The sequence below is a fragment of the Zingiber officinale genome, chromosome 1B (genome assembly GCF_018446385.1).
Source record: "Zingiber officinale cultivar Zhangliang chromosome 1B, Zo_v1.1, whole genome shotgun sequence".
In the NCBI taxonomy this organism is placed as follows: domain Eukaryota; kingdom Viridiplantae; phylum Streptophyta; class Magnoliopsida; order Zingiberales; family Zingiberaceae; genus Zingiber; species Zingiber officinale.
The window spans coordinates 8,754,768-8,764,920 of NC_055986.1; the positions used below are offsets into that span (position 1 = coordinate 8,754,768).

A 10,153-nucleotide genomic window follows, 5' to 3' on the forward strand; every position below is an offset into this window, starting at 1 on the left:
ATTTCTCAGAAATCAGGTTTATTAAAACTTTGAATCAATGATAGTAACATGATTGATATGATACAGCATAATATGGCATTTTCCATCTATAAGTCTCAGCTGTGGTTATTTGACTAGTACATAAGAAAGATCATGTGATTAAAGGATACAATGGTGTTATAATACCAATGGTGCCCATATGTTTTCACAGTAAATTTAATTCTTAATTTTACATGCATATAAAAATGCATTATATTTTAGCACTCTCAAAACCAAAACCAATAAGTAGACACCTATCCTAATGTGTATTCGATTAAAATTTTTTAATTAAAATTAAATAGATTAAATTAATAAAATATTAATTAATTCGATCAAAAACTATTTTAATCATATTTTTAAATTATGATCTTAAAATTCAATTTGGTTTAATAAAAATTTAATTTTTGTCTAAAAATTTAATTCGGTTCAAAAATTTAATTTATTTAGTTCAATCAATTTAACTGAATAAGAAATTTTAAAATTAAATTTTAATTTAAGCAATCAATTTTTTAGCGGAAAAATTAAAATTCTAAAAAAAACATAATTAATTTTTAAATTCGTTTAATTCAATCAATTTAATTAATCTTTTGCTCATACTATAACCGTTTACATTTGATTTAAAAATATTTTCATAATTTTCCCAATTGAATAGACCAATACTATCTAAACATCGGTCCTGAAAAATGACGTGTAATTTGTGTTTGGTGATTAACCCTATTAAAAAAATAGAGAGACTATTTTTAGTGAACAATCAACACCACCTAAATACCTAATTATATATTATCCCATCTCTATTTTCTTTTCCTTATATATCATCAGCCATGAACAAAAAAAAATGGCCTGTATTTTATTCTAATTTATTTTTTAATTTATTAAGGGGTTTGAGGGATTTACCATTTTTAGTGCTTCATCTTAATTTTTCCCCATTTTATCCTGTTGTATTTTTTTCTTTTACTTATCCTGTTTAATTTATTATTGTATTCTTATCTACACATGCTTCTTTGTCCCAAGTTTATGTTACATTTTTCTATAATCCATATTTATTTATTTATTTATTAATCTTTATCACATAATCCTTCAAATGAGACACGTAATTAAAAATTATCGAGCTCTGTGTGATTCATTATGAGTATTTCTTGATTTATTTTGATGACAGATGGGATTAGATCGATCACTCTAGGTTCAACGTTACCCAACTGATTAATCATTTTTTATAATAATTTAATACAAATTAAAACAAAATCTAAATTAAAACTCTTAAAAATTTATACGTGAAATTATTTTTATTTTCTTTTAATAATAAATTTCCAAACCAACCCTGAAAATTCCAGGGAAAGAATCATTATATTCGATCCAGCGAAGGGCAGTAGGGCACCTTCTTCGCTTATATGCCCCAAGTTAGAAACCAAGAGCCGAAGAATCGTCGACCGCCCCCCTCCCAAGCTTTCGTGCTCTAATGGCGGAAGAGAAGCAGAAGAAGACGCACGGGATTCCTCCGAAGTACGATCTCAACGCCAAATGGGACGCCTGCCTCGATCTCACCGTGCGGCGGCTTGCCTATTCCTCTCTCGCCGGTGCTTTCACTGCCCTCCTCTTCTTTAGTGAGTTCTCGCTGTACCCCAATTGATTGCCCATTTTTCATCTTCATTTCCTTGCCATCGCGTCATATTTCAGCAAGATTCTGATTTTATTATTTTTTCTCCTAATTGCCTGATTCTCGATCTCGAGCTCCCAAAATTCCTTCCTTTTGTTTTATTTTGTTTGTCTCTCTCCGCCCGTTGCCCTTTGGCATCTCGGCCACAAGATTTGTCTTTATTCTTTGCGGTAAATGTTAATGATTTGTTCGTCATAGACCAAATTATTGTTCTTCTCCGTTAACTACCATGAGATTTTTCAAATAAGGTTTTTATTGTTCATTTTTCATTGCACATAAAAGCATCTTTACATACTTTAAATTCCATATGCAATGTAAGATAATACATGTACAATGTTTTTATTTCCTTTGGTTCCTTAAAATACTTAATACTGCTGATATCATTTTGATGTTTGAATGAGACAGGTGAAGTTGTTTTAGACCTTTGGTTCCTTACCAAAATCTGTATTGTCGACCCTACTGTTTGTCTGCTATTATTACTGTTGGTTTCTTAAAATATTTCACCGATGGAGGCTTACATAGGTATTACTTGAATAAGATTCACGGCATCAACATAAAACTAAGATGTTTTATTTGATTGGATAATCTTCTCTGGCTATACTATTTGTTCCAATACTATGATGAATTGATGGTTGATTCCTATTTTTTTAGTTCCTTGTCATCCTACGTTTTCTGATTGAAAAAAATATATATATCATATTAAAATGGCTGCAGTTCCTAGTTAGCGGATATAAGCCAACATTCTTCTCCCGCATAATTTTTCCTCATTCAGTCTCTTCATTTTATTTGCTTGACAACCACGTAGTTTTGTAGTTGACCACAAGTCAGGGACGTGAGTACTTCAAACACTACTACTAGTCAATTTCTGCCTCACTAACACTTCTTTATCTTGTTCCTTAAGATTATTCTGCCTCAAATGTGCCTAATGTATTATTCATCTTTTCTATCTATACTATTTATTTTTTTTAACAATACTAAGATATGGCAAAATTTAACCCAGACCCCCCTTTCTTCATTTCCTTGTTATACTATGTTCTCTCACGAAAAATCATCTATTAGACCATATTTCAAAAAATAAAAAATAAAAAATAAAGAAACAAACACTGGCACAATTTTTATTCACTATTTTGCTTCCATGTGCATGATAATTACTTACTAGTTCATGATTTTTTTATTGACCACAAGTCAGGAGCATATGTACTTTTTACACATTCCGGGCAATTTTGGCTTCTCTAACCTTGCTTCTTCATCTAGTTATTTTAGATTATTCTGCTTCAGTTAAGCTTATTGCATTATGCTTTGCCATCTCTATGTAAACACATACATGGTTTCTGATGTACCAAAAATTTCTCGAATACACGAACTTTTTATGGGAAGTATGATGACTCTAATTTACTTGCCAAGTTTGCTACTTGAAATCTATTTTTTATAATCCTCTGATAGCTTAAGTTGCTAGTTTAAGCAATACTCCTGGAGTAATAATCTGTTACCACTTACCACTACCATTGAAAGATGGTGCTAGTTTAACTTTTGTAATCCTGATGGATTGCTGTAATACCTATTTCTTATCTGGCTTCATTGTTCTTATTGAAATATCAGTGGTGATCTTCTGATAAGAAAGCCTCATCATTTTCACTTGATTGGTATAGTTGGTAAAAGAGTATAGTTTGCCTTTCCTGCAGGCTTGTATTAATTATTTCTTTAACATTTTAGATGGCTGAATAATGATCATTGAGGGCTCTCATAGGGTACTACCTAAAATCTACTTTGGGAGCAACTTTCCATGATCCTACAAATGACATCAAAGTTTTATTAAAACTCTCGGTCTACTGAGTAACTGCCATACATTTTCATCTGTGGAATATTGTCTGTTTTTTCTCATTTGCAGTAAACCACATCAGATGAAATTCATGTCTTAAGCAATTGATTAATCCTCTCGTTTTATAATTTTGAATACTCCATGTTTCTCTGTGATAAAGTTGCCAATGCGTCGATGAAAATTATATCATCAAATACAAGTTTATGTTTGATCTCACATAATTACAGAAATTGATGACTGATTACAGTTGTTATGTCAGACAGCTGGGTTCTTCACTTTGTATGCTTTTAGCCCTTTAGCAATAGATTCATCCTTTCTTTTATAGGAAAGGTATTACGCATTAGGCAACAATCTCCATAAGTTCCTGTGCAAGGGTCAAGAACAAAGCTGCCTGCTGTGGCACAAGCTATGATTCCAGTATTTGAGACTTGTTCAGGATTTCATAGGTGTTGTGTTCATATAGAGTAGTTATGAACCATAATGCCATTGCTACCAAATGATCATAAACTTGATAAGGTTTGTTGTTACCATTAGCCTGTATTCTACTATGCTTAACAATGATGCATATTTACCCATATACGAGTTCATCTTCAGAAGATGGTGATTAACTTAATTGCTCTTGGGGAAAAGGTTATAGGATCCTTATTTACTTTCTTCAACTGGTTCACACAGGAAGTCCAGTTACCAGATGGGCATCTGTAGCTTTTGGTGCCGGGGTGGGTATTGGGTCAGCATATACAGATTGCTCGTACATCTTTGGCAGTTCTTGCCCGGAAATCTCGTCTTCAAAAGTTTCCGTTGTTTCCTCTGATCCTCAAGTAAGATCTCTCTGCTAATTTTTTTTTTTTCTTTCTGCATGGAGTTTTCACTTCTGCTTCTGTATTACCTGAAAATACATCCTGCGGGCTTAACCTTTAAATGAGATTTCTAAAAGATGCACCTCTAGGAAGCAATTGATCCCCAAATGCTATATTTCAGTTTACTGTATTGAGTAATAATGCACAACTTCTAAGTAATTATGCTGAGGTTTAAAATTATGTAATTGCTTCACATCAATAATTGATATATTAGGTGTCAAAGATTGGGGAAAAAATTCAACTGGAATTCAGGCAAAGGGAAAAGAAATTCATAGACTTGATTTGCAAATTCAACTTGATAAGCAAGATATATATTGCATGCAACACCACATGATATACAGGAAGCCAACTAAAATTGGTATTACATTTGGTCTTGAAAGAACAAAGATACCTGTATCATATAGAGCAGGTGATACAGCTACTTTAGCAAAGAATTTGTTAAACAAATGCTGCAACTGTTTCTGAATCATAAGCAAAATAGAGTGAAATAAAAACAAATCAAACTAAATTACTTCATCAATCACTTTTTGAAAGTGATTCTTAATGCAAAGTGTCTAAGAGGGAAGATGAACTTGTGTAGAAAGAGGTGTTGCAATTTGGTTAGTATATGGTTTTATGATATCTCATATTAGACAACTAGTGCAGCTCTTTGTGAAATGAAATTGGAAAATGACACCAAGGATTTATGATAAAGAGAAACTGAAACATTTGAAGATTGCATGATATGTCGGGCTTGAGCTGGATCCTTGAAAACCATAATTGATTCAGTATATCTCTGTCATTTTCTCTTATGCAATGCAACTGATACTTTCTGATGTCTTGTTAGTCACTGGATACAATTTATAGCATTTGATTTTTCTGATCAACCTATTGATTTTTTATACTTCTCAGCAAGACCACAACTGATTGAAGATAGCAGCTGAATATTGAAACCAGAAGCATGTTTTTTATTCCATTTTGTACGCGTCTCAGAGTTGTTGCCCCTTCGAATGTTATGGGGTAGATCGTATCCTTGACGGAGTTGTGTTTAATATTACAACAAAAAATAATTTCTTTTTGGGAGTAAAACATGCATCACAATACTGCTTTATATTATATTAACTACATTAAACTGTGTGATAGTGGTTTCTCCTCCCCTGCTTTCCGCTTGAGTGTGTTTGTTTTTTTTTTTCCTCTTGCAATAAACGGTATGTTGAAGTCGTCCAATCAATCCATTTGCATGGCCAAAAAGATTGATTAGCCTAAGCTACTTTAGTTGACATCAATTAGAGTTCCTAGATGCATGCGTATAAAACAGTACATGTGTATTCTTCTTATTACAACTGCAGCTTCTTTGCCTTTTGTACTTGATGCAGTGACATGGATCTTCTTAGTTTGTCTAAGATCCTTCCAAGCAAATGACTTGCAAGTTCCTTCGTCAGCCTATCAATCTTTGGCTCATTTTGATAAACTATTAGTATATTATCTAAGAACAAAATTAAGAATGTTATTATCAACTGACGCATTGACAAAACTCATGATTGGATCTAGGTTTGTCTTCTGCTCTCGTCGTTTAAAGAAAGCTTTGTGCTTTTTTATGCCACTATGTTAGTGCTTGTTTTTTATCACACAAACTCTCATTAGCTTATTAGTTAGATTCTCTTTCTCTTTAACCTGGAATTCTAGTTATTTCATATAAATTAGTTCTTCTAATTCTCCACGAAGAAATACCAAATAGAGTAGCTTAGTTGCCAAAGACTAGGTGCAAATCCTCTCCTTATCGATCCCATACTCTAAACCATTACAATGGAAACAAGAAATCAAAACTTGGAAATGCGAGCAAAGATTTTGTCCCTTTCCATGCCAATGGAAGGCTCATGGGTGTCTATAAGTGCGATGAGCGCCGCAACCAGTCCAGCATTGCCTGAGATGGATGGCTCAGTATATTCATACCTATTCCTTATGTCCAGAAATCCTTCATCATGATCTGGACCAGCCACCATGGCCCCTACCAGGATATTTGGATTGGGTTCCTTCCTGTCTCTCCATCTAGTTCTGCCCTCTGAACAACTGTACTTGTGGCCATCCCAAGGGATCGATGCAGCTCTGTGGTGGACGTGCTCAGGATAAGTGTCCCCAAACCCAACCAAATAGCTCATCTTCATTGGATTTTCCCCGAGTATATAATCGACCTGTAGTATATATAATACCACACAAAAGATGTGCATTCAGATATTAGGACCCAAGCCTTTTTTTTTAATGCTAATCTTCTTTTGAGTACCTGAGTTCTAGCAAAATTCTGCAACATTTCCAGCGAGAATGACTCGGCATCGCAGTTGCCGCTCCTGATTTGAAGGACGTCGAGATAGTCGCTGTAGATTTTGCTCAAGAAGGCAGCAGTTGCAGCAAACTGGAGTGGTGCACTTTGATTAGGCTGGAAGAAGATCAAGCCATCTGCGAGCATGAAAGAAACACCCATTGTCGACCAATTGTAAATGGCAAATCATCCTTCATTCGATAACAATGGTGAGTTAAAAGAATAGGAGCTGGTAATACTTGCAGTCACACTGAACTTCTTTGGCATTGAAAGGTAGAAGCACATCATCAAGTTTGCCATATCAGAGCTATTCTTTAGTGTCGGCTGATAAGGATACCCGGGATCATGTAGATATCTCAGCCTTGTTAGCAAAACCTACAATCCAAAAACATAGATAACAAAGATTCACCACTTACAAACTCAAATCCAAAAGATCATGATCAGAAGACATTACTGCATTAGCTGCAACTTTATTGTTCCAGTAGAAAACCCCTTCATCGGAGGGCACTACTTCTTCCACTGCCGCTTCGAAGTTTCCCGTGGCATAGTCAAGGTAGCTGGAGTTCCCTGTGGCAAAGAACAGCCATGTTGCTCCCCAGACCAGTTCATCCTTGTAGCTGGTGGAATTGTACAACATCGCGGCTTCGAATCCACAATCTTTGTCCCTGGCATAACTCCCATGGATGAGATTCTTGGTGGCTAAGTCGTATACCATTTCGGAAGTATGAACTAAGGTCGCCGAGTAGGAGGCATCATCTTGATCGAAAACTATGGAAGCTGCTGCCATTGCTGCAATCATCTCCCCTGCAAGATCTGAGGCAGACATCGAACACTTGAACACCGGTCTCCGATAACTCATGTCTTCAGGCCTCTGCCAGCATGTGGCATCATTGTCGAATTGGGCATCGAGGTTTCCACTCCCAACCTACAGTTTGACAAGCACACAATCTAACTAAGTTAATTGCTTGTTTTGGATAAGAACACCAGCAGTCTCTAGCACTTGCCTGAGAGAACAAGTAGCCTGAATCGGAGCTCGAGTTCGACTGGAGGAGCTTAAGCAAGTAGTCGCTTCCCCACTTGATGATGTCCTTGACGTGTTCGAGCTCACGAATGGCGGCATACTTGGGACTATACTCGATCACTGACCAACTCAGAAGAGTGACGGTGTAAGCCGTGGTGAAGCTGAACTTGATGTTGCTGCCTGAATCGTAGAATCCTCCGACTAAATTAGTATTGCTTTGATCATCTCCGTCTCGCAGACCCGAATTCCCCCGAAAGTTCACCGGATTGTTAGCCGGAAGAATCCCAGCTACACAATTATAATTGGCTAAATCCTCTGACTTGCTGATGGAATGAATATAATTGATCGACTTACATTTTTGTGCGTCGAAGAAGAGAAGAGCATTGTCGAGTGCGAGCGGAAGCCCGGTTAAGGAGCCACCGGCAGCGCGTTTGCGAGGGAGGAAAGTCACCAGGAGAGCGACTGCAGTCGCGATGAGAATCATGGAGATGAAGATGTAGAGGAAGCGCTTTAGGTGGGATTTGTCGTTGATGGCGAGCTTAAAAGTGTAGGATTTGGAGTAGGCCACCAGCGGGGTGCCTTCGTTCGGGTTCGACGAGGCCGGGAACAATCCGAAGTCGACTTCTATGGAGCTCCAGCGGCTGGCAGAAGGGAGCAATCGGCCGGCGCCGGGGATGGAGTGGACGAAGGCCTTTTCCTCCATGGCGGAATACACGAGTGCAAGAGAGGAGAAGAAACAAGTTTTTAGCTCCATTGCAAATCGTATTTTTAATTGTTAACGGCAGGAGAAGAGTGTGGATTACGGTGAAAACGAGGTGGTTCTTCGGATTATTCCATGACGTTAAATTCAAGTTGTAGGCTGGAAACATCAAGCATGATTCTTACAATCATAAACTTATTTATAATTATAGCAATCTCAGCAGAGTCCTAAGCGTTCTTCAAGAACGGGCAACTTGAAGAAGTCAACGACGAGTTCTCTGCGCTCGCGCCGCCGCCGCCATTTAGCAGAAGACCCAGTAGCTCGCCTCGATCGTAGAAGAACTCCACCTTCACAATTTTCATCTTCTCATCCACCTGATCAAGACACGAACATCTCTCAGTCATGCAATAACCGATAGAATTTTTCTCAGAAACTGATCGACATGAATTTACTTGGTACACTGCCATCCCGAATAACTCCACCATTTCCCCTGTCGGAGCGTGGCCTTGGAAAGGCCCCTCCATGAATCCCCAGTGCCTGAACTTGAACACTATCGACGGCGGCCCGCTGTAGACCTGGAGCACTTCCAAAGCGAATCCCCGAGGAAACGCAGTCGTGAAGGCAGCATGGGCCGACTCCATCGTCTCCTTCGCGGGGTCGTAGCCTCGTAGCCTCTGTGGCAGTGATGTCTGCAGCAGCGAGTTGTATCCACCTCCTAATCTTCGCTTTTCTTCCAGCGTTAGTGGCTTCCGCCCTTTCAGATCAAGACTGCCAAAACTCAGTATCGAATCAAGAACAGAAATCTCACGCTAGAAGATTTAATTACCGTTTAGGCTGAAGGTGTAGTTGTCCGGATCCAAAGTTTTGTAGTCTTCAAACTTCTTCTTGTTGAACATCTCCATTTCCCACGTCTTCACCATATGCTGCACTCTCTCTTCCAAGGACCCTGCTTCCCATACCTTCGTCCGGCCTTCCTCGAAGAGCTTGTTGACGACATCGTAGTTGGGGGGTGCGCCGAATGTCCATTCTGTATCTTTCTCGTCCTCGCCGTGGATATGAGACCGATACTTATCCCCTAGAACACTGCTGGTGTTGGCCATCTCGCAGCCTATGCTCTGCTCCAGACCTGTCAGTGCAGTGACAGCTTCTTATAGGCAAGCCAGAATGAGGATTTAGCTGGTTTGACCCGATCTGCCTTCTAATTAGCCAACTAACGTTACAGCAAAAGGTGAAATCCTCGCCCTCAGGGTCTATCAGACCCACGGTCATTGTGAGAAAGGTAAATCATAACACCCGAGCTAATATGGGACAGATCGGATGAGATATAGGAATAAGAAATTTATTCTCCGTTGTCACTGAGTTTCAATCCAACGGCCTTATTACAGCAACCTTCATCTCATGTCATCTCGGATGACCCACGGGATCATCCTGTGGGCCGCCCTGTGTGTACAACTAACGTGGATGGCTAAGTGAGGAAGTCGGTGTTAAAGATAAGAGTGTGGGCCGCCCTGTGTGTACAATTCTTTGAAGTTTCTTGGGGTTGTCAACGGAGAGTGACGCATCGCAAGTGAATTATCGGTTCTTGGGTGGCTATTCTTTTTCTATTATATATAAAACATTATAATTTTTAAAATAAAAATTAATTTAATTAAAAAAATCTGAAATTCTAAAATCAAATCAATCGGGATGGATTCAAATCCTATTCGATCCTAATACAATTTAAAAAACCTCCACTCGAATCCAGTTCAAATCGAAAAATCATGTGATATTTTTTCAAATGGACTCGGG

General features: G+C 38.0%; 3 protein-coding genes across 3 annotated transcripts; 1 reads left to right on the plus strand and 2 right to left on the minus strand.

Annotated features, from left to right (window-relative positions):
* The first annotated feature begins 1,360 nt into the window (after nt 1–1,360).
* On the plus strand, nt 1,361–5,465 carry LOC122049344 (MICOS complex subunit Mic10-like). Its single transcript, XM_042610741.1, has 3 exons — nt 1,361–1,619; nt 4,164–4,309; nt 5,240–5,465. Exons 1-3 carry the CDS (start codon nt 1,475–1,477, stop codon nt 5,252–5,254), a joined length of 306 nt encoding a protein of 101 aa, XP_042466675.1. The 5' UTR covers nt 1,361–1,474; the 3' UTR covers nt 5,255–5,465.
* A 550-nt stretch (nt 5,466–6,015) lies between these two features.
* On the minus strand, nt 6,016–9,475 carry LOC122049355 (endoglucanase 25-like). Its single transcript, XM_042610752.1, has 8 exons — nt 9,192–9,475; nt 8,818–9,119; nt 8,020–8,739; nt 7,649–7,953; nt 7,099–7,569; nt 6,884–7,019; nt 6,609–6,781; nt 6,016–6,519 (listed from the first exon to the last, which is right to left on the minus strand). The coding sequence occupies exons 3-8, from the start codon at nt 8,417–8,419 to the stop codon at nt 6,148–6,150; spliced, it is 1,857 nt and encodes a 618-aa protein (XP_042466686.1). The 5' UTR covers nt 8,420–8,739; nt 8,818–9,119; nt 9,192–9,475; the 3' UTR covers nt 6,016–6,147.
* Nucleotides 8,593–9,634, minus strand: LOC122025136 (pathogen-related protein-like). The gene is made up of 3 exons (XM_042583935.1): nt 9,586–9,634; nt 9,192–9,491; nt 8,593–9,119 (listed from the first exon to the last, which is right to left on the minus strand). The coding sequence occupies exons 1-3, from the start codon at nt 9,632–9,634 to the stop codon at nt 8,593–8,595; spliced, it is 876 nt and encodes a 291-aa protein (XP_042439869.1).
* Nucleotides 9,635–10,153: the final 519 nt, after the last annotated feature.